The 24,212-nt window shown below is 40.9% G+C and overlaps 1 protein-coding gene across 4 annotated transcripts in view; it reads right to left on the bottom strand.

Moving 5' to 3' along the window:
• The window catches only part of Dnah14 (dynein axonemal heavy chain 14), a 226,721-nt gene that overhangs the window by 201,578 nt on the left and 931 nt on the right, over positions 1-24,212 (bottom strand). For 3 of the 4 annotated variants that reach the window (XR_013043464.1, XM_042258740.2, XM_076548104.1), the window contains exons 2-7: positions 20,685-20,796; positions 15,891-16,030; positions 11,834-11,980; positions 8,925-9,049; positions 6,285-6,437; positions 3,515-3,630 (exon numbers count right to left, since the gene is read on the bottom strand). Coding sequence is in view for 3 of the 4 variants with exons in the window: in XM_042258740.2 (XP_042114674.1) it covers positions 3,515-3,630; positions 6,285-6,437; positions 8,925-9,049; positions 11,834-11,980; positions 15,891-16,030; positions 20,685-20,761 (758 nt within the window). In the remaining variant the exon portion in view is untranslated. Of the gene's footprint in view, positions 1-3,514; positions 3,631-6,284; positions 6,438-8,924; positions 9,050-11,833; positions 11,981-15,890; positions 16,031-20,684; positions 20,797-24,062; positions 24,086-24,212 lie in introns of those variants that run through there. The other variant, XM_076548103.1, reaches the window with a different exon arrangement.

Genomic DNA, 24,212 nt, shown 5'->3' with positions numbered 1-24,212 from the left:
GGCTAGTGAGGTCATGGAGCTTAGAAGGGACTCTGCTGCTGTCACTTTGCTAGACCAGCATTCATTCCTGGCTGCATTCTAAATCTTTTCCATGGATAAGGGAAGTTTTCATTCCTCATCAAAAAGGCTTCTTTGCAGCAAATGGAGACCATCACAGAAAACTACAACCGGACACAATACTGAGATCAACAGAGGGTGGGGAGCCTTTCTCCAGTGGATACATTCACATCACACATCTAGCTGCAGCTATGGCCCCGGGAACGTCATGGACGAGGAGATGGAAAGATTATAAAAGCCGGAATACTAGAAGTCTGTTGTGAAACAGTTTCCCGTGGAAACGGCTGCATAAGCAAGATTTGAACAATGGCAATTCTGGTAAACACGGTGATCCAGAAGAATGCTCACAGGGTCACTCCCCTGGGCAAGGAGCCACCGGGCACCTGATGACTGCTGAGAGATGGAGATTGGCCTCTCAAGGATGAGCCCCCTAACTGGGTCTCTGATACTAAGTGGCTACCCTTGAACCACATGCACACAAGCAGCAAAAGTGCACTTGCACAATATAATGTAACAATCATAGCCAGGGAAGAGGAGGCTCAATTTGAGAAGGAGGATGTGGAAGGAGTTGTAGGAAGGGGACTTGGGAGGTGATGCGGAGAGAGAAGGGGAAGGGATATAATTATGTTGTTATTGGTCTTTGACTCTCTGTGGGGGGCCCGCCACCCAGCTCCCAAATAAATCACACACAGAAGCTTATTATACTTATGAATGCCCGGCCTTAGCTTGGCTTGTTTCTTGCCAGCTTTGCTTAACTTAGTCTATCTATCTTTTGCCTCTGGGCTTTTGTATTCCTGTATACCTTTCTTTGTTTCTTACTCTGTGGCTTGCTGTGTAGCTGCATGGCTGGCCCCTGGATCCTCCTCCTTCTCTCTCGCTCCTAGCTCTCCCTCTCCTTCCAGATTTCTCCTTCTATATTTACTCTCTGCCTGCCAGCCCCGCCTACCCTTTCTCCTGCCTTGCTATTGGCCGTTCAGTTCTTTATTAGACCATCAGGTGTTCTAGACAGGTACAGTAACACAGCTTCACAGAGTTAAACAAATGCAACATAAAAGTAACACACCTTAAAATAATATTCTACTACATAATTATATTATAACTAAAATATATAAAATAAATATAAAAGTCAAAATTAAATTTTCAATAAAATTGATTAAAAAAACTTTGTGTAGTGCTAACTCAAATAGGAAAACAGTTATGAAAAACAGATGCATGTGTAACTTAAAAAAAATCTCAAAAAAAAAAAAAAACTATACAAGGAAGACCTGGGAAGTCTACCCGGTGATTATTCATCATCTATAATTCTGATATGTGAAACAGATCTGATACCTGGGTGCAAGTTTCCTCAACTTCTCCATTTTATGTCCCTGAGGGACCAGCTCAGTGCCACATGGCCAGCCCTCCTTCAATCAGCCCTGTTGTCTCATCCTGCTGTCTGAAATCATCTTGCTCTCTTTCCCTCGCCATTACTCACCCCACTCATATGTAACTTCTGTGGATTAGACACATGCGTATCTTTTCATGGTGCTGCTTCTGGGTTCATACCAAGTAAAGAGTAGGAAGCAAAGGTTGCTCAATAAGCGAGCAACATCTCCCGACCAAGTCTTGTACACTTGTCTAAAAGCCCCCAGGCCCTTAGTAAAGCCATTGATCACACAACATTTCACAGTTTGAAGTGTTATTCAACTCGGGTTGGGACAGAGCTCTGTGTAAGAGCATATGCCTAGCATGTGTGAGGTGCTAGGTTTGATGCATATATTTAAATATGTTTAATTTATGCATTTAACATATTACATACGTATACGCTTATGTAAAAATGTGTAATTTACATATTTTCTTTGTCTTTGACAAAAAAACAGCAGGCAACAAGGAAAAGCAGATATTAAGAAAAAAAGATTATACACTGGGTGTCACACAAACATTCAAAGAGCAGCAGTGTCCTGGACCGCCCTGGCTCTACAACACTTTCCCCTCTTCTGCAGGATTCCACGAGCTCTGCCTAACGTTTGGCTGTGGGTCTGCATCTGCCTCCATCAGTTGCTGGATGAAGCCTCTCTGATGACAATTGGGTTAGGCACCAATCTGGTCACAGGAGATGACCAGTTCAGGCTACGTATCTGCTATGCTAGGAGTCTTAGCTGGGGTCATTCTTGTAGATTCCCGCGAGATTCCTTGTGCCAGGTTTTTACTTCACTCAAAAATGTCCCCCCTTTCCAATAGTCTCTTTCAGGACTCTCCCCTCCATTTTCCTCCCTCCCAACTCAATCCCTCCTGTTCCCATCCCCACCCGCCCTCAGTTCACTCATAGAATCTCTTCTATTTCCCTTCCCAGGGAAATCTGGACATCATCCCCTCATGAACCCTCCTTGTTACCTAGTTTCTCTGGGTCTGTGGATTGTAGCAAAGTTTTAGGAGCCAGAGGGGTCAAGGACTCCACAAGAAAACCCATAGAATCAACCAACCTGGGCTCATAGGTGCTCACAGAGACTGAACCGACAACCAGGGAGCCTGCATGGACCTGACCTAGACACTCTGCATATATGTTACAGTTGTGTGGCTTGGTCCTCTTGTGGGACTCCTAACAGTGGGAGCAGGGGCTGCTTCCGACTCTTTTACTGCCTTGTGGGATCCTACTTCTCATACTGGGTTGCCTTACCCAGCCTTAATACAGGGGAGGTTCTTAGTCTTACTGCAACTTGATATGCCATGTTGTATTGATGTCCATGGGAGGCCTGCTCTTTTCTGAACAGAAATGGAGGAGGAGTAGATGTGGGGGGAAGAGGGGGAGGGACTGGGAGGAGAGGAAGGAGGGGAAACTCCTCCTGGGATATAAAATAAATGAATCTATTTAAAATAATAATTAAAAAAAGCAACAGTGTAACTCCTATTGCAGTGAGATGAATGTAAAGTATCTTACAGCTAGGTAAAAACTTCAAGAACGCATTTGATTCAGTCGCCTGCCCCAGGGCCTTTCCTCTTCTCTATTTTCCTTCATAATGTTTTCTGTCCCCTGGCATCCTACATGTTCATGTGTTTGTTTATTGTTTCTCACACACTTTAAATCAGAAATTTAAAGAGCAGGCTAATTTTTGTTAAATAATTGATTTGTTTAATACAGTTACCCAGCATCTAGAATAATTCTTGGCCCTTCTTGGATGCTCAATAGGTAGGTATTCATTAATATGAAAGGCATGAGGAAAAAGTAAATCAATAGAGAATATTCAATCATGTTTGACAATAAAGCATCAGTTTTTATAACATTTATCCAGAAAAGACTAAAATTAAAAAAAAAAAGTCCTTAAATGGTTCAAGTTCCTTAGTCTAAAACACACTGTGGATCAGCCCATCCTCCTTAGTGCCCCGGGAGCAGCATCACTCTAGTGGAATCAGATGCCACGGGGCAATCTTACAACACCATCAAACTACCAAGTGTTGATTTCCTTTGCGTCCATCTCACCGGAAGTTGTAAAATATCTTAAACTGTAGCAGTAAGTAGAAGCGATGTCTCTCCGAAAGCCAGTCCAGAGTAGGGATGAGTTCCACTTCTTCCATGTTGGTGCCTGTTTTAGTGATCTGCAATTACAAAGCACAAACTGTGACTTGACTTCTGTTTTCAAGGTGCTGAGAAGGCCTGTATTCACCCTGCACCCTCCACTCTTCTCCCGCTCCGTCTGTCCCTGAATCTGAATGCCCTCTGCACACGGCTGCACACTTGGCATTTTCTCCTGCCCGCTCTCTTGTGCTCTGCAGAATGAATAGGAAAGTCTTCCTCTCTATCCAGAGATGTTTTTACAAATAACTTGACAAGTTTTCTGTCCCGCACTCTTCATATTTTGTGTAAATTGTTATGATATGGCTGAGGATAGGACTCATCTCTAGGATGCCTGCCTCGCACACAGGAAGTCCTGGGTGGGGGGTCCTGCAGGAGCATACTGTTGAGTTGATTTTAGTTGGATTGTTGGGAGAGCAGAAAAAAAAACCAGATGGTTATTAAACAAATGATCAAAATGGATTAATTATAGCTTGTGGTATCCCATGCTAGGTATATAATGGAAGGATTTCTATGTCTGGTCCTGAAGTTTCTGACAAATACACCAAGAAAAGTATTCTTCACTGAGCTGGAACAATTGCTCCATAGGTAAAGTACCTGTCACAGGAGCATGAGGACCTGAGTTCAACCCCAGAGCCCGTATAAAAAAGCTGCATGTGGTGGTGTGGACTTGCAATCCCAGCGCTGGAGAGCTGGAGAGAGGTGGATCTCCCTGGGGCTTGCTGGCTAGTCAGCCCACTCACTTGGTGAGCTCCAGGCCAGTGGGAGATCCTGTCTCCCCTATCATGAAAGACAAAGTGGCTGGCTCCTGAAGAACTCCCAAGCACACACATATACATACACTCAAAATAAATATTATTTATCATTCCTATTTCACCAACAAATGCCCATTTTCCAGTTTTCACTTTAAAAATTACATAAAATATTAATGAAGCATTTAAGAGGTGAAAAACTCCTTCCAACTTAATCCTTAAACTTAAATATGTACAAAAAAGAAGAAAAATTTTATTATTAAATAATTTTCTCCCAAGCTGTTTCTTTTTTTTAAAATATATTTTATTTTTATGTGCATTTGTGTTTTTGCCATGGATGTCAGGTCCCCTGTAACTGGAGTTACAGACAGGTGTGAGCTGCCATGTGGGTGCTGGGAATTGAACTTGGGTCCTCTAGAAGAACAGTCAAAGCTCTTAACCTTTGAAACCATCTCTCCAGCCCCATAAGCTGTTTCTTAAATATTAACTTCTTAAATTGACTGGTTTCTCCAAGGCACAAAGAAATAAATCATATTGTTTCATATGTGCCTAAAATTAGATATAAGACATACAACTGTATGTATATACATACATATAGACATGGATTTTATGTCACTTGGGCTGATGATGCTCCCTCCAGGAGACACAGACCATCTAAAAAAAACCCAGCATTAGGCAGGAGAAACCACCTTTCGAATTGTTGGTCAGGGGAGTCCAAGAGACTCAAAACAGCATAGGCTACCACAGTTGTCCTTGGTGTCCTCCCAAGGGTTGGTGATATGTCCCTATTGCTGAAGACACAGGATTCAGAAGATTCAAGCTGCGTCCAGCCTTCAGGTCTCCTCCCTGAGGACTAGCTCCCACAGTGCCAGAAGGGGCCATACAAGCTGTTCAAGGAGACAAGCAATCAACAGTCTTCCTCAGCTGTGGTGCCTGTGAACCACAACAGTGACCAGCATGGCATGATGTCCCTAAAGGTGAAGCAGTGGCCTTCATATCATGGTGACAGACAACAGCTCTCTAATTAGACTTCAGGCCTATTCAACAGGAGAGAAAATACACCTGGTACCGGCAACCCAGCCACATATCTAGGGCTAGTGAGGGGGTGGATCTTAGAAGAGAAGCTACTAGAGGGACTTGATTAGCTCGGCACAATTCCCACCTGCATTCTAAATGCTTGTCCTTATATCCACAGGCAAATGTCGCTCTCATGCAGCATTAAGGAAGCTTCTCTTTGCCACAAACAGAGACCATTACAGAAAACCACAACCGGTCAAAATGCAGAGACCAACTGATCGTGGGGTGTCCCGAGTCAATGGATAGGTACATCAACAGCACGACTAACCTAAGGCTCAGGGACATCGCGGAAGAGGGGCTGGAAAGACTGCGAGAGTCAGAAGAGCAGGAATCTGCTGAGAGAGTATGGGTCCTAAAAACCACAGGGAAGCTGCAGCCATGATTCTGCAAAAATAGGCTGCCTCAAAGAGGACACCACCAACATGGAATGGGGATATATGTCAGGCCCGACCTCTAGGCACTGAACAACCGCTGAGTGAGGGAGAGTTAAAGGATAATAAAGAAAAAAGGGCAATGGATTTGAGAGGGAAGTAAGGGAAAACATGGGGGAGTTGAAGGGATGGAACATGGGAAGGGTTGGAGGGGCGAAAGGGGGAAATGATAGAATTACGTTTTAATTATAAATAAGTAAAACAATTGCTACATTAAAAATAAGTCCTAAATTGGTTCCTTTTATTTTCCTCTCTTCTTGCTTTTTTGGTAGGGTCTCATTATGCGTACTTCAGGTTACAATCTTCCTGCCTCTGTCTCCCCACTACTGGGATTACAAGTGTGTGTAGTGCATTGGCCTGAATTGGTAATATTTTCTGAGGTAATTCATAAAGCTGAACATATATATTTTACGGTACCTTTGAGACAAATGAAGCAGTAATCATCCAAAATACTTTGCAGTTTTTAGCTTTGTAGGCGGAGACTGCTTGAAGGTCATACTCATTGAAGATGCCTTTGGTGTTCTCCAGAGGAAGGCAGTATATGAATTCACCATCATCTTTCAAAGGTTCCTCAGAAGAAGAAGAAACTTTGACTAAAGTAATTAATTAAATGACTAAACAGACCCAGTGGAAACAATGTTAAGACAGTCAAAATAGGATAGTATCAGTGAGGAAAATTAACCTCAAACCATGCCTAATTCAAGTTCAATTAGACTAATTTTATGAAAGGGTTAAGACATTTTATTTTCATCCTTAAACATAATACAGTGATAAGATGTTTGGAAATATTCATCCATGTACTTGCTATGAACTCTATGATAGACCGTTAACAAGTGTGCCATATTCCATTCTGGATACCAAGCTTATTATTTGCACCTAATGTATGGGGGTCCATATTCTAATAGCTGTGGCAGCATTCTAAGTAGGTCACACACAATAAGCAGTGAGCCCTTTACACATGTTATCTGGACGATGATGCCTCTGACAACTTTAAAGAGACCAAGAATTAAGCACATGTAGGAATTAATATTTTTGTGGATCCTCTAACTTGAGAAAGGTCATAGACTCACGAAATAACAAAGTAGGAACTGGAATCCAAGTGTGACTTTAAACTCACACCCGAAGCTTCTAGAGTAAGTGCTAAAGTTCCTGTCTCATTTACTTGGAAGTAGTGAGAAATTGGCTAGCGTCCACTGAGAAAATGTAAAGTGTAAATTCTAAAGCTATTTTCTTTTAGCTTTGAAATGTGCACTTTTATCAATAAAATTTTTTAAATCATATGAAAATTGAATTTAATAATTTCAGTCATTTTATTAAAAGTGTAATTTAGTAATTTGGTGATACTCTCAAAAACTACTGAATCAAGTACACCGAAACTATTTCCAATTACTGTGGTTTTAGACTTTGGATTCAGTTTTACAGTTTTTACATTATTTTCTTTTTTGAAAAGTGTTTCCATTGTGGTAGCTATTTGCTTTCTTATTTTGGCTCCGATTATAACTTGTATTAAGAAACCTTCAAAAATAAACTTAAATCCTGAAAATCAGAGAAAATGAGGCTGAGTGGTAGTGGCGTACATCTTTAATCCCAGCACTCAGGAGGCAGAGCCAGGAGAATCTCTGTGAGTTTGAGGCCAGCCTGGTATACAGAGCGAGATCCAGGACAAGAACCAAAACAACACAGAGAAACCCTGTCTTGAAAAACCAAAAAAAAAAAAAAAAAAAAGAGGAAATGAGATAGCCTAGTGTCTAGCCAAACGATTAGCTTTATTGTAGCTTTTTGACCAATTAAACCATTTTTGTTTTAATTCTGTTTTCTAAGGTTATTAGAAACTTGGTGTAGATAGAATTATCAAGTCTTTTTTGCATACAAATTAAGTATAATTTACTCAAAGATCCAAAGCACCTATGCACAGCTAGAGTTTTGTTTTGCACTTTCAAACACGCTATGTCCACAATCTACCTGATACTACAGCACATTCTTTTTCCATTTAATCTTCACAGCTCTCTAGAATAATTCCCATTATCTCAGTTTCAGGGTCAAAGAAACTATAAAGCTCAGAGAGGGTAGAAACTCGCTCAAGACAAAATAGATTGCTCAAGACAGAGATTCAAAACTACAAGCCAGGAAGTGGTGGCGCACACCTTTAATCCCGCACTCAGGAGGCAGAGGCAGACGGATCTCTGTGAGTTCGAGGTCAGCCTAGGCTACAGAGCGAGATCCAGGACAGGCACCAAAACTACACAGAGAAACCCTGTCTCAAAAAACAAAAACCGAAACAAACAAAACTACATGAATCTAATTTATGAATGAACTTCTAGTCACCTTATGTTGACTATGAACAACGATCAAAAGACCTTTTGTCCTTAGAGTAACCATCTAGAGCGGGGATTGGCAAACTATGCCGGGGTCAGGTATCTGTTTTTATAAATAAAGTTTTATTGACATACAGACATATCCATTTGTTGTGTACTGTATACCAACAGTCTTGTGCACAGTGACAGAATGAGTGCTTCCTTGCAGCAGAGCTCACATGACCTATGAAGACTAAAATACTTGTTATATGGCCCTTTAAAGGAAAAAACCTAACCCAGGGTTTGGAGCAGTGGTTCTTAATCACGTAGCAGTTTATCAAGAAAACAAACAACTGGCCTCACTTTCACCGTTTCTTATTCAGTTGGCCTAGTGTGCAGATGAGAACATGAATTTCTGGTAAGTTCTTAAACAAGTTCCTTTTATTTCTTTTTTAAAATCACAAAGTAACAGACACCCAAAAGTAGATTCCAATTTAAGGGAGATGGGGCACTTTCCTGTGAACCCAATGGGTAAGAGGAAGAGTTGGGGGGACAGACAAGAGATGTATTATAGACAAAACTGTCCTGCTTTATCTTTATTCTTTAAGTAGGTGAAATAAATTATGTTGATTCTTTTATATTTGCCAACAATTACTGTAATGTGTCATCAGTGAGCTTTGATGTGATAGTTACAATAGATTAATAAAAGATAGTTTCAAATTTTAATTTTTAATAGTTAAAATTGCATAAGGTAGAATTGCACCTTTAGACTGCGCTTCGGAAGGACCTTAGGAAGATATTTCAAATTACGTGGAAGTACTGGAGTTTTCCATTCAAGCTTTTCTCTTAGCCTAATAATATGTTTTATGGCATCATGCTCTTCTGGTTCTGGTGGAGAAAGTTTTTTAAAGTTCAATACAAGTACAAGTATAGGCATTATCATTTAGTAGTAATATACACTATTACAAATTTTTCTATAAATAGAAAATTTAAATGGTAAGTTGTAGAAGTTAACAGATACTATGCAATTAAAGAAAGAATAGCTTTAAACTAAGCTTTAACAGGCGCTCAAAAGGAAACCCATTATTTGTCTACTCAAGAAAGATAGCACAATTTGCATATAATGTGCACATGTGCCTGTTTGCATACATGCACACATCCACATAAACACGTACACACACACCACAAACACACAACAAGGAAGGTGGAGATAACTACATACGAACATGAAACTCCTGCTAGTGGCCTGTCCACTGGACCTTTAGGGATGATGTATACAGTGTCCACACTTACTGATCTCTTACTTTGCTTGAAATGTATTCCAAAACTGAAATGGATTTGTGGATAAGAAAATATGAAGTAAACTATGAGCAGTGTTAAGAAAGAAAGGCAGACAGACATACAGATGTCACAAAGGGTTTAATTACATGATCATAGATCAAAAGCCACAGGAAATACTAGATCAGGGTCAGTTAAAGCCTTTCTTGATTAAGGCCTAAGAGGACCAGAGCGGTAGGATCTGTGGGTTGGAGGCATTCTTCCCAAGGACAGTCACTTCCCAAACTCCTTCCAAGCCCTATTTCTTTCTTTCTTTTCTTTTTTTTTTTTTTTTTTTTTGGTTTTTCGAGACAGGGTTTCTCTGTGTAGCTTTGTGCCTTTCCTGGGACTCACTTGGTAGCCCAGGCTGGCCTCGAATTCACAGAGATCCGCCTGGCTCTGCCTCCCGAGTGCTAGGATTAAAGGCGTGCACCACCACCGTCCGGCCCAAGCCCTATTTCTTGATCTCTTTGCTGGTAGATAATAATTTCCTGCTCCTTGACATAATCTTTGTGTTTTGTTTTTGTTTCTATTCCCCATGTTATGAAGACTACCCCTTAAACTTCATTGTATACTTTTTTTCAGTTTTGAAATTAAGTTTCACAGTGTACACATTTGTAGGGGCACAATGTGATAATTCAATACATATATGTGACAGTCATGTCATTACCATGACCAGACCAGTCATTACCAGTTCCCTCTCCTTAAACAGTTCCCTGTGTTGGGAATCGTCAAACTCCTCTGCGGAGCTTCAGAAAATGTCGGTCTTTGTGACTCACGCTCTCTTCGTCTCCCTCTTCCTTGTCCTTCACCACGACTGTAGGAACTTACACGCCCATTGGCAGTGGACCTCTCTCCTATTCTCCACGTCCTTGCTAGTTCTTGTAATTTCTTTCACTGTTCTGATTGGTGTGCAATGGTCTCTCGTTGTGTTTCTTATTTAAATTTCCCTGATGATTAGTGGTGTGTAACAGTTTCCACACACTTGTTTGCATTTATACCTTTTGTTGTGTTTTTGTTGTGACTATTCAGATAGCTGCCCACTGGCTCACTGGCAGGTGGCTCCTGAGGGTTTTTTTGTTTTGTTTTGTTTTGTTTTGTTTTTTGTTCCTTGTATATTCTGGAAATGTCCTCGTGTCCAGTGAACAGTTTGAAAATGTTTTCTCCCATTCTGTGAGCTCTTTCTTCTCTCTAGTGACTATTTACTCTGCTGTGTGGAAGTTCCTTATTAAACAACAGAACCAATCACAGGAGCTTTGAAAAAGCACACAGGGTGTGCCAGCAGCGCCAGCAATTCCAAAACGGAATTCTATATTTCAGGCCTACCAGACGTCATGCATGGCATCTGAAGAAAACAATTCCTTTGCTAACAATCAAATGGAACTTGTGCCATTTTATAAAACAGCACCAAAACTAAGATAAAAACTCTTCACTGTTTCCTCAAAGCCAGCAAAAGAGACTAGACTAAATCTGCTAGCAAGACAGACCCTGACACAATGCACTCTCCCCCCAGGAGAAGACAGTCAATCATTCCACTGATTAGAAGAAGTCGCAGGACCCCCAGCACTCAAGGGAGGCCGAATCTGCACAGATGCAGGGGTTTCTGCTGAGATACTGAGAAATCTGGATGGTCCTGGGTGAATAAGGGGTTCTGATGATAAACTCCTCTCTGGGTCATGGTGTTCTAGTAAGAAACAGGAAAGTTTCCTTTACAAGATTTATGATATTAGAATAGCAATTTCAAATATAAAGAAAGTGTCAAAATGTTCATGGGAAAATGTGTTTAACTATTTGGGCATTTAATCTTTGTATCAGATAAAGATATAAATCTCAAATCTACCAGGTAGTGCAGACCTGTAATTCCAGAGTTTGAGGCAGGAGGATCTCAATTTCAAGGCCAGCTTGAACTACATAGTGAGTCTTTGTTAAGAAAACCAGAGGCTGACAATCAAGCTAGGCGGTGGAATGCTTGCCTAGCATGTGCAAGACCCTGTTATAACCCCCCCCCCCACACACACACGCGCACACTCACACGTGCATGCACACGCACACACACGCATACAATTTTTACTAGAAGCATAAAACAAAGCTATACTTTATCCTGCATGGAGTTCTAAAACTATAACCAGAGTATCTTCAGTAAGGACATAATCACTGAATACCTTGTCAATTTTAATGCTATTGCAAGTTTCAAAAATAAGAGAAGAATGAGCAGTTCTTTAAGGCACCAAACATGCAAGGCTCAGCCACACTTTTCCTTTTCCATGAGGTCAGTGTCCAACACGGGCATGGAAAGCATGGAAAGCTTGCAAGCATGCATTGCTTCCCATAGTATGGGGCAGGCCTGCAGCATACCTGCCCTGTCATACAATTTAAAGCGGGCTTTCTTCGCTTTTGTATGAGTAAAACTTTGTTCCTCTTTTTCTTTTGATTTCCTTCTCTCGGGGACAACTGATTTTGAAGCCAATAAACATTGTTGACCGAACTTTTCTTCAAGGTAACCTGCGAGGAAAAGCATTATGAACTGAGTATCTACTATGAGCTCTAATAACACCATAGTAATTTCACATACCAAGCAATATACTCAGTTATTACATGAGGTACTAGGGGCACATGCTGAGCCAAGGCGCCTGGGTTCACAGGAGAACGCGCTACTCTTGTAGCTGTTTTCCTTTGCAAGTAGCATGCCTGCCTTCCCTTCCCTCCCTTTGAAAGGAGGAGGTAAAGTGTGGGAGGGATACAAACAGCCCCTGCCCTTGTCTAGAGGGTGTTCTTAACAATGAGGCCGCCATGTGGGCCAGGGAGGTGTGGGAGCCTCTTGGAATAGAGGCTAATGACAGTGACAACTTTTCATAATGACCTCATTCTTCTCTTCCACACTCCACCCCTGGCTACATACAGTAAGACCGGTAGGCACTTGTAAGGATGACGTTAGTCAATACCATTACAGTCCTTGCTAAGGTGGATGTTGACTGCTCTGTGTGACCATTTTATCAATAGAGCACAACTTTAGAGTATGAGTGAACACTCGCAGGAAAGACATCTTTTGATTAACTTTAACTTGGGACCCATACAGAATATATTTAAATACGAATGCAGAAGGGTAAGAAGGGTATTGCTCGTATTTCTAGGACTTACTTATGGTGGGCTACATATGAAGACCGAGGGAACTGGTGGCAAGAGGACTCTTTAGAAGCCATTTTATTTGTTCTTTCACGTTTAACAACTACCTCTGCAGCAAAGGCACTGAGCTAGAACCGAGTCAGTGACAAAACACCCTAACTACAAACAAAGCAAGTGAGTGTAGATGAGACCATTGCATCTCATCAAGTGCCACTGTCGCCTTTAGTCCCCCTTAGGGACTTGTCTGCTCAGAGGAGATGCCTGAGCTCATCCGTTCCAGATGCTGAGAGACGCAATCAGATGGCGAGAGATGGCGAGGCTTTGAATTTTGGAGGAGGATGAGAAGTTAAGGCAGAAGAAACCACAGGACAGCAAAGCATTGCTCAGGTGATGGACAATGAGAGGATGTCGGCTTCCCTGGACTGGCTAAAGGAGACAGAGTTGTACGCTGTAGTCCTTCCCTAAGGACTCTCAAACGGCAGCTGTTTATAGTCTCATGCTCCATGGAGCCCAGATTGGAAAGTGGGTTTGTTTTCCTTATCACTCCCTACTCACCACTTCCAAAACAATTTGTGCCCTTTAAAAATAAAAATAAAATCCTACTCTTTTCAAGTTCTTGGCTTTTTGCTACATCATACACTCCAGCATTTCACTAGAATCCAATTGCTTGGTCACTCAGTTAACTTGTAACTTTGGCTCTACAGAGATCGCCTTCTCCATTTCAATATTCCTAAACTGACACTTGCTTGATGCTATGCCCTTCTGTTACATCCCAGATCTCCTCAAATTTCTACATCTAAACCACTAACATTTAAGCAACTATAGAAAATATCTATGACACAGTCTTAAAAAGTATTTTTTAACTGACATACAGACCAATGGAATCGAATTGAAGACCCTGACATTAATCCACACACATGAACACCTGATTTTTGACAAAGAAGTCAAAACTATACAATGGAAAAAAGAAAGTATCTTCAACAAATGGTGCTGGCATAACTGTATGTCAGCATGTAAAAGATTACAAATAGATCCATATCTGTCACCATGCACAAAACTCAAGTCCAAGTGAATCAAAGACCTCAACATAAATCCAGTTACACTGAACTTGATAGAAGAGAAAGTAGGAAGTACTCTTGAACGCATTGGCACAGGAGACCACTTCCTAAATATAACACCAGCAGCACAGACACTGAGAGCAACAATTAATAAATGGGACCTCTTGAAACTGAGAAACTTTTGTAGGGCAAAAGACATGGTCAATAAGACAAAAAGACAGCCTACAGAATGGGAAAAGACCTTCACCAACCCCACATCTGACAGAGGACTGATCTCCAAAGTATATAAAGAACTCAAGAAAGTAGACATCAAAATACTGAAAAATCCAGTTAAAAAATGGGCTAAGGAGCTAAACAGAGAATTCGCAAAAGAAGAATCTCAAATGGCTGAAAGTCATTTAAGGAAATGCTCAGCATCCTTAGTCATCAGAGAAATGCAAATCAAAACGACTCTGAGATACCAACTTACACCTATCAGAATAGCTATGATCAAAAACACCAATGACAGTCAATGTTGGAGAGGATGTGGAGCAAAGGGAACACTCCTCCACTACTGGTGGGAGTGCAAACTTATACATCCATTGTGGTTCAGTATGGCGGTTTCTCAGAAAATTGGGAATCAATCTACCTCAAGACCCAGCCACACCACTCTTGGGCATATACCCAAGCAAGGCTCAATTAAACCACAAAGATACATGCTCATCTATGTTCATAGCAGCACTATTCATAATATCCAAAACCTGGAAACAACCTATGTAGCTGGAGAATGTGGCACAAAATGGCTTACTGGGCAAAGAACTGCCCTTGCCTCGACTGCTGACAGTACGAATGCTGTCCTTTCAGGACAAGCGGAACACAAGGAAAGCTACCACTGTACTCTGCCAAGACAGGGTAAGATGGTCTTTCAGAATTCCTGCTTCTGAAAATAATCTGTCAAATACTCTAGGCCTGTAGCCAATTTGAATGCACCAACAATGTTAAGAAACATTAGGTGACTGTCCAGGCTGCCAGCTGTCTCTGTCTACTCTTGCAAGATTCCCGAAAGTTGCTTGCATCCATCTACCATTTCTCAGGTACCATTATATTCCTTCTCAGGTCTTTGATGGGATTGAAGACTAGCAGTTATAGTTACAACTTAGTATATATATAATATCTTAGATAGAACATATTAATTATTAGATTTAGGTTCTTTAGGATAGGATACCTTTTGAGATGATCTTTGTAACATACCATTTACCTACGCTCTAGACTTCTCTGGATTTTAGTATGTGTTTCTTGCTTGATATTGTTCAAATTGATTGTAGTTCCATCTTATCTAGGTCATGAGAGAGAGAGAGAGAGAGAGAGAGAGAGAGAGAGAGAGAGAGAGAGAGAGAGAGAATGTTTCTCTGTGTAGCTTTGGAGCCTGTCCTGGAACTCGCTGTCTGTAGTGGTGACCGCTCAAGAGGCTTCTGCATGTGGATTTGTTTTTAGAGAAGGCTGTTCACACAGCACCTCCACGTGCTCAGTGGGCTGCCAGTGGGAAGGAAGTCCTGGGAGAAGATACCTGAGGACCGACTAGTTCTAGAGGACACAGCAGGGAGGCACTCTACAGCGAAGCTCTCTGGAGGCCAGTACTGCAGACAGGCCCGAGTTTATAAACTGGGGACATGAAGAGCTACACAGAGAACAGAGTGGTCAAAAACTGACACACTGGGTATGGTAGAATTTGAACAAAGACAAAGGAGGACTGAAAAAGGGGGGTATGCAGAGCAATCAGGATACTAGTAGTTATGAGTCGGGGGGGGGGGGGAGGGAGGGAGGGAGGGAGGGAAAGAGAGAGAGACAGAGAGCTGAAAAAGGGGGGCATGCAGAGCAATCAGGATACTAGTAGTTATGAGTTGGGGAGGGGGAGGGAGAGAGAGACAGAGACAGAGACAGAGACAGAGAGACAGAGAGAGACAACACTCAGGAAGCAGTGAAGACTTAAGAAAATACTGTTGCATTTTAAGGTCTTACAGTTCATGGTGATCACACTATGAAAAGATTAGAGACATCAGGCATCCTTGGTGGTGCCGGGGGCATTCCTGTCATTTTTATCATTATCTGTATCAGTATTTAGAGTATGATGCTTTTAAGAAGCGGTTTCACATTTGGAGGCCTTTCCACCTGCTGTACCTCATGGAACTAGGTGGACACCAAAGCTCCTAGTTAAGGAAGGGCTACAGCTGAAGAACATGTAAAGGCCATGCCTGGATAGTAATCTTCGTAGATGCCCTCTGCTCCCTCTGTTTTCACGGACTCGGAGGACATTCTCTTCGCCGGGACCTTGGCCGGTTGGCTCTCTGATGACGTGTCATCTTTGCACCTTTGGTCTCTAGGTCTTAAACGTCTAAGACGACAAAAGAATAGTGAGAAGAAGAAGAAAGGCTGCACACGGTCTCAAACCCACAGCTCTAACTAACAGAGTCTTTGGTTTAACACACGACATGGCCGACACTGTAATTCAAGATTAGCGTTTGCTCTGTGCTTTATAACGACATCAATCTATCCTTTCCAGCAGTGTTCTGTTAGATATTTGAAAAGCAAAACTAAACATTTACATAAAATAATTAATGCTAAATGGGTCTAACAGGTTTTAGCATAAAATAATATTATACATTATTACTGAAAGTTTAAAACTTGACTTAATTTTTGAAGCTGAAGGAATGTCACCCATTAGGCTAGTGGCAGAGACAATGATCTGAAATGCCGTACCCCTCCTTCATTGCCTTCCTCCAGGGAAAGTACAACAAACAGCCCATCCATATTGACTATAAAAGTTGGCAAAGACTTCATAATAGAATCCAAAACTCAGTGAGTACAACTGACTTATACAGTAGACAAACTTAGAAGACACAGGAAATCTGGGGTCCTGTAAAGCCTTGAACATATTTCTCAGGTCGGGAGAAACAGGCCTACTGCCGCATTAAACAATTAATAACACGAGAAAGAAAGCAGAGGTCAAGAGCACACAGGCACAGCTCCTGTGAACGGATTGGTGGCATGTTATTAGGTGTTTTTATATTTATAGCCTTCCCTTCTGAGCACTTTCTAAGTCCCCATTTTGTTATAAACGTCTTTAAAAGTTGCCTCTTCATTGAAACATCTACCTGTAATCTTTTGTCTATTATTTATGAACTTTGGACAGTAATCCTTGGTCACTTTTTATAGTAGACTTTGACTTCCACATTTTTTAAGATACTGTAATAAACAAAGTCTTAGCTTCGATGGAACTGACCTATCTTGGCCATTATGGTTTGTTTTGCATTTTTAGGAAATCCATCCTTACTCAAGGTGATTACAAAACTCTAAAAGCATTAGAAAAACATGTTAAAGTTTTGCTTTTCACAATCTTTTAATTCATGCCTTAGTATATTAGCATTATTCATGTCTTAATTCATGAAAGAAGAATAGGATATGAGGGGCAGGCTCTGATCCCATCTACCCACCTTCTTATGAACATGTAACTGTCAGAGGGCCATTAGTTAACACCTCCACTCCATCCTCACAAGATGGCTTTTGGATTTTATTTTCAGGAGAGTGCTTTTTTTTAATGGATAATTTCTAATTGTTTGGGGTTTTTCCTAGTTAATTTGTTGGCACCCAACGTGGGGCAAGAGTTTCCACCTAAAACCTGAGAAAAAAGATTCTAAAACGGAGCTAAAAACAGTTCCTAATTATCTCTCTCAAATGAGCGGCAGCTGCCGGTTTGAGTTACTGGCGGGTTCCTGGCGTGTGCGCTTAACCTGCAGTAAGGCGGAAATGAGGCCTCTGCAAGTGGCACATTAAGCTGCGTGGTGGATTTAGCCTTTGCTAGTTACAAAACAAAAAAGGTTTCTGGGCTACACGCTGCTTGGATAAAAGCATAGACTCATGATAGCTCCCAGAGCTGGCGGTAAACGTACCACCGCCATGTTGGGAAGCTGAGGTGGGCGGAGCCAGCAGCCATAGCGCTGTTTCCATCTTACAAATGCTGCAGTTTAAAGCAATAGATTCACAATAAGACAGATTCAGATGGAACAAGACTTTAAATGCTTTACAATGTGTGTAAAAATGTACATAGGCTTGGAAGAGAGAGGAAAAGGAACATAGACAGTTATATAAAGAAATAGAAAGTTTTAAAATAATAAAGTCTTTAAAGAGAAAGTAAAAGTAATATAAAAAATAAGCCATGTAAAGATGGATATCACACAGAGAGTCTGGATTATATTGTCTTTGGGATTTTTAACTGCAGAAAGACATTTGATTGTAAAGACTGCTCAGTTAAATCAATGTGTATATTTTAAAGGTATTTCAATTTTGAAATTTATGTCTAAGGATGTTTTGCTTTGGAAAGGAGACTCTGCTTTTGTTTCTACAGAAAGCCAGAGGCTATGGATTTGTTCCAGATTAAGATACATCAGGTTTGACCAGCCAAGACCACCTGAAAGGTCTCTGATGACACCATGGCCCAGATGATTCAACATCCAGAATTGTTTCAAGGCAACTGGCTCAGACGATACAGCCTCACGGACTACTCCATGATCCTTAAATATTCTTTGTGTCCCCATAAGATACAGCGCTCCCCTCCAGCAGGAATAGTAAGAGAAGCTACGCCCAAATTCCCAAATATACCAAGCTGGCTTTGGAGATGTGTAAAAGTTAAAACCTTCCTTTTTAAAAAAAAGAAAAGGGGAAGTGCTGTGGGATGTTAATGTATGTCCTGTGGGAGCCCTTCTTGGGTTCCTTGTGGCGTTACCCAGCAGGTTTGCATAGAGGATGATTAGGACCATGGGCCTGAGTGCAGGTGTTTGAGATGGTCTGCACTTGGCTGTACTGGGGGATGGTCTGTATGTCAAGTTGCTCTGATTGGTCAATAAATAAAACCTGATTGGTCGTGGCTAGGCAGGAAGTATAGGCGGGACTAACAGAGAGGAGAAATAAAAGAACAGGAAGGCAGGGAGAGACGCTGCAGCCGCCGCCATGACCAGCAGCATGTAAAGACGCCAGTAAGCCACCAGCCACGTGGCAAGGTATAAATTTATGGAAATGGTTAATTTAAGATAAAAGAACAGTTAGCAAGAAGCCATACAGTTTGTAAGCAATATAAGTCTCTGTGTTTACTTGGTTGGGTCTGAGCGGCTGTGGGACTGGCGGGTGACAGAGATTTGTCCTGACTGTGGGCAAGGCAGGAAAACTCTAGCTACAATTTGTTACTGACATAATTAGTGTATCACATGTATTAAACTTTTGAAACTTTGTTAAAATGATCATGACTTTCTATGCTCACTTTGTAATTGTTCCACATAATGTGGTAGAGCATTTGTATCCTGCAGTTATGGGGGGTGGGGGGTGGGCAACAACTAATCCTGTGTCGCTGTCTACTTTAAAATAAGGATGCTAACTTGGTTGTTTCTGTCTTCTATATTATCATTAGCTTTGATGCCTGGTCTGTCAGCTAAAGAGAATAACTTAATAAAATGGTAAATTTGCCAATTTTTCCTTTATTTTGTCAGTTTTTGCTTCAAATAGACCTATTTGCGTTTGCAACAGCTGTTGCCCACATAATTGGTGTGTGTGTGTGTGTGTGTGTGTGTGTGTTGAGACAGAGTCTCACTATGCAGATCAGGCTGGCCTCTGTTTCGGGACAATCCTCCTGCCTCTGCCTCCCAAGCTCTGGGATGATAAGCACACGCCACTGTGCCTGGCTTTGAAGTCAATGTTTAAATCATAAAGTTATAGTTTATTCATCTTCACTTTTACTTTAGAGACTTCTTGTCTAGCAGATAATATTTTCTTTTGATACTACAATAATGTCTTTACATGTTTTCTCATCCTTTTCTTTTTCATCTGTTGGTATGTTCTTATACTTTCCAGGATGTTTCCGTAACATGCATTTTAGCTATATCTAATTTGACATTTTCAAAATTATTTTAAACTACTTTTAACTAGTTTCCCTTCAAATTGTACATATCTTTTGCCTTTTACTTAGAACTTTTTTGTTTATTGTTATTAGAAACATACTTTAGATTTATTGAGACCATTTTATTTTGTTAACTATGTATTTCCTTCCTCTCCTACTTCCTAACTCAACTCTATTTCTGATATTATGGTATTTATTTATTTATTTATTTATTTATTTATTTATTTATTTATTTATTTAGATCCTTCTGCCTCAGACTCCTGAGTGCTGGGATTAAAGGTGCGCCTCCACCATGCCTGACTTGACACTATATTTTTAATTTCCAAGAGCTATTTCTTTTTCTACAAATGTTAGGTATTTTTAACTTGTAAAAGTTGACTATTTCTCATTTCTCTGGTTGTCTTATGAGAGCTTTGAGATTGTTGCTGAACTTCTACATCCACATAGTCTGTTTCTTCCATGCTTCTTTGATTTTTTTTTAATTTCCCTCATATTATGAAACCTTCCTCATGGTCATGCACTGATTATCTTTAATAATGTAATTATTCAGCAGTGGACTGGGGCTACCCGAGAAGACATAAGGTGAGATCGGGGTAAGATCAACCCAAGAAGGTATTACCTGGGTCACTCCAAGGTTTTCTGAAATCCAGAACCCTCAATAAATCTTTACATGACAGTTTGAAATTAACTTTTAGGTGAGAGGACAAGCTAATAGATTTCATCACGGTGTTTTTCATACATATGTGTCACTATAACTTGTTCTCACTTCCCCCCACTGTCCCCCTCCACTCATGACATTTTAAGGTTGTTTGTTTGTTGAGGTGAAGTCTCATGCAGCCTAGACTGGACTTAAACTCAATATGCAACCAAAAATAATCTGGAAGTTCTGACCCTTTTGCCTTTACCTCCAGCGTATTGGTCAAGTGCTACCACAGCCAGGTAATGCTGGGCATTGAGCCTGGGTTTCACACAGGGTAGATAAGCAAGCACTCTATCAACTGAGCTACAGCCCCACCATGGCTTCCCAGGAGCTCTACAGTATTGAAATTTTCCTCTAGAAAAACAAGCAACCAAACCTCTTTTTACTATAGCTCATTTTTACCTTTGTCGTGGCTTGTGTTCCTTCTTATCTGCATCTGGTTTTCGAACTGTCAGGTCAATGGGTATATATGTCTCCATCTAGTTTTCTAAGTGAAACTCTGAAATAACTGACTCTGAAAAACAAAACCACGTTGGATTTTTAATATAAGACAAGTTGAGAACTATTCGTATTGATATCCAAACCTGCAGACAGAGTTGTCAACTTCTCCGAAGGCTTAGCATAATATTCCAAACTGCAAGCATTTCTTGAACACAGCATCGCGTCCAGATGTGCACTAAGCTAGTTACCTCTTGTGATAAATCTCCAGGTCCCCCAAATCCCTCTCCAAGACCACTTCTCCTTACTCATGCTGGTGGGTTTATTTACATCCCGACTTTGGTTTTCATTACATCCCTGCTGACAATTGTACGTCTTAGGACCAAAAAGACCTGATGAAGGTCAACACAGCAGTGACTCGAGCTACTGAAATAACTTCAGAATTTACTAAAGACCAAAAGGTCACTTCCAGATACTACCATTCGGCTGCAGATAGTAAAAGAACAAAAGGGAGGGGGTGAAATATGGAAAAGGGAATCTTGTGCTGAATGTGCAAGTAACTCAGTAGAAGAATATGTGCTTAGCTTGTAGAACACACACACACACACACACACACACACACACACACTCGGTGAAAAGGAGGAGCAGAGAGAGGAAACAGGGTACGTCTTTTTGATTACTAAGGAAAGTCTAGCAAGACCCAGAAGGTGATAATGTAGGGAAGTATTCTGTAACTAAAGTCAAGAATTTAAGCCTAGAAACCAATGTAAGATAGAAAGGGTCTTAGCTAACAAGCTGTCCTTCAGGTAAATCAAGTAAGACAAGAATAGTCCTCACTGAGACAGAAATGCTAGAAATGCTAATGTTAATGAGTATGAAGTTGACATCTACAGTGTCAATACAGGACAGTCTATGCCATGACTAGACATGGGTATACAAAACGTTGAGTTGAGACCTAAAAAGTACCAAAATTCACCACAGAAGGGCCATCCTCCACAGCTGAGAACTGAAGGATTTGATGTCAGGGCCACATCTTAAAATAAGATAAAGAGACTGACCTGAGGGATCTCAAAATAGATAAAGAAATAGACCCCGAGAGGCGGGGGCTGGGTGAGCCAGGGGCGGGGTGAGGCGGGGGCTGGGTTAGAACCATCCTCCAACCAAGGTCTTTCTGCACCTGTGACAGAGCAGGAATTGGTAAGTTTTCCAGAAACAGACCAAAGTAAGTATTTTTAGCTTTGTGGACAAAGAGACAAAATTGGGCATATTATTTAAATATATATTTAAGTATAAGAAAAAAGAAGTTTCTGTAAATGTCTTATTGATAAAAATGTAACAAATTCTACTAATTGAGCACAGACTTTTTTTTTTTTTTTTTGAGCCAAGGTCTCACTATGTAGTCCTGGCTGGCCTTGAAGTCACAGAAACCCACTTGCCCCTGCTTCCTGCATGCTGCGGTTAATGACATGAGCCACCCCGGCCCCCGCTTCTTCTTCTGTTTTACATATTTTTATATACTCCTGCTACTATAAGGCAGATAGCATTTCACTTAACTGGCATTAAAAATTAGTGACACGAGTCACCAAATGGGCTTCAGAATATTCACTGTCACTTTGCAGAGAGCCACATCAACGCAGGTGCAGGCCAGAGCCTGCCTGTGGGCAGCCGTTTGCCAGCCCCTTCAGAAGAGCAGTGTGCTACTCCAACTGCTGTGACTTTGGAGTGACATCTCTTTACGCTCTCATCAAAATCACTAAATATTTAATAAGCAAAAGAAACATGTTGCTTAATCTTGGTATTAATTAAAGTGTAAAAGTGGTATTTTCCCCCAGCTTTTGATCAGACAAGTATGAAACTTATCAAGGAAACCTCGTGCATCTCCATGGCAACATTTAAATGTCAGAACATTTCTTCAGGGAAAAACAACTTAAGAATTTTATACAAAACCAAATTTTCATTTAAGCAATATTGTAACATTTTCAATCAAGTAAAACTCAGGAAAGATATCACCCACAAGCCTTTCTTGTAAAATATATGTAATATGATATATATATATATATATATATATATATATATATATATATACATATATGAATGATAATAATTCCCATCAATGCAGATCAGAAGGGGGAAAACTTGGGAATGAAGAAAGTAATAGATTATTAGGTATATTAAATATAGAACTGAGTCAAACAACTCTGAGCCTTAGACTGTAGAGCTGAACCTTATTTCTATGCCTTTATTTCAATAGCAAAAATCTAAATACTAGTATAGAAAGTATAGTATAAACACTAATAAAATAATCAAGAAAGGGAGAAAGGGAGGTAGAGGGAATGGGAGACGGATAAGTGACACATAATATTATCTTTCATATGTAAAGGCCAATAAACACCATCAAAGGCTCATAAATAGAACAATAAGTTTAAATACATTAAGAGGCTAGGTATACTGTTTAATAGTAGAGTAGGATGCTCAAGGTCCTGGCTTCAATTCCCAGACTACACACAAAATTGTCCCTATGTAAGGTATTATGGAATCCACCCACAGAACCAAAATGATAATATGAACAATGGAAACTTGGAAGGAGGGAGCATCAGATAAAATGTAAACGCATAAATTATATACAATTTTCTAGTGAGGAGTTAATTGATGCAATCTCAGATGCATAGATCACGAAATAAAGGTTGGCATGTAACAAATTGAAGTAATGCATGAAGTAAAACTGAACTAAGCAGGTGGGTCCCTGGAGCTCATTGGACAGTGTGCCCTGCCTTCTTGGTAAGCTTCCGAGCCAATGAGAAGACTTGTCTTAAACAAGAGCTAGAATGGGGAACAAGCAGTTAGTCCCCTGACCTCCACATGGATGTACACACACGTGTACTGCCCCCACCCCTCCACCCTGCTCCACAAACAGGATAACATACACACACAAGTGAGATGTAGTTGGGCACAATGGTGCGTACTTGTAATTCTAGCACCCACGAGGGTGAGGCGGGAAGACTGGGAATTAAAGCCCAACCTTGGTGATGTAATAAGAACCGGGGAGGGGAGAGAAGGGGCGGGAGGAGGAGGGAGAAATATGTAATTAACGTACAAAATAATAACATCATAGAGGTCAGGAAGGAAATGATCCAGACTAAGGTGTTTTAAAGATCTTTGCATTATCTGGAAATATTATCTGGAAAATCAAGAAATTGAGGGCTGTAGATATAGCTCAGTAGTAAGGGTGTTTATCTAGCCTGTGAAAAGAGTCTATATAGGAAGAGAAGAGGAGGAGGAAGAGGGGGAGGAGGAAGACTGGGGTGGGGTGGGGTGGGGGTGTAGCTGTGCTATGCTACAAACCTGCAGTTCTAGCCCTTGAGAACTAGGCAAAAAAATTCCAGAACGTTCCCAAAAGCAAAGCTTGAGTTTTCCACAGGCCAAACACTGAGCAGCCTGTCTACAATGGCTGTCTTTGCTGGGCATGCGCAGAGGATTATTTCATTTGTTGCC

Source organism: Peromyscus maniculatus, chromosome 11 (assembly GCF_049852395.1).
Source record: "Peromyscus maniculatus bairdii isolate BWxNUB_F1_BW_parent chromosome 11, HU_Pman_BW_mat_3.1, whole genome shotgun sequence".
NCBI classification, from domain to species: Eukaryota; Metazoa; Chordata; class Mammalia; order Rodentia; family Cricetidae; genus Peromyscus; species Peromyscus maniculatus.
This window is presented reverse-complemented; position numbering and strand designations above follow the sequence as displayed.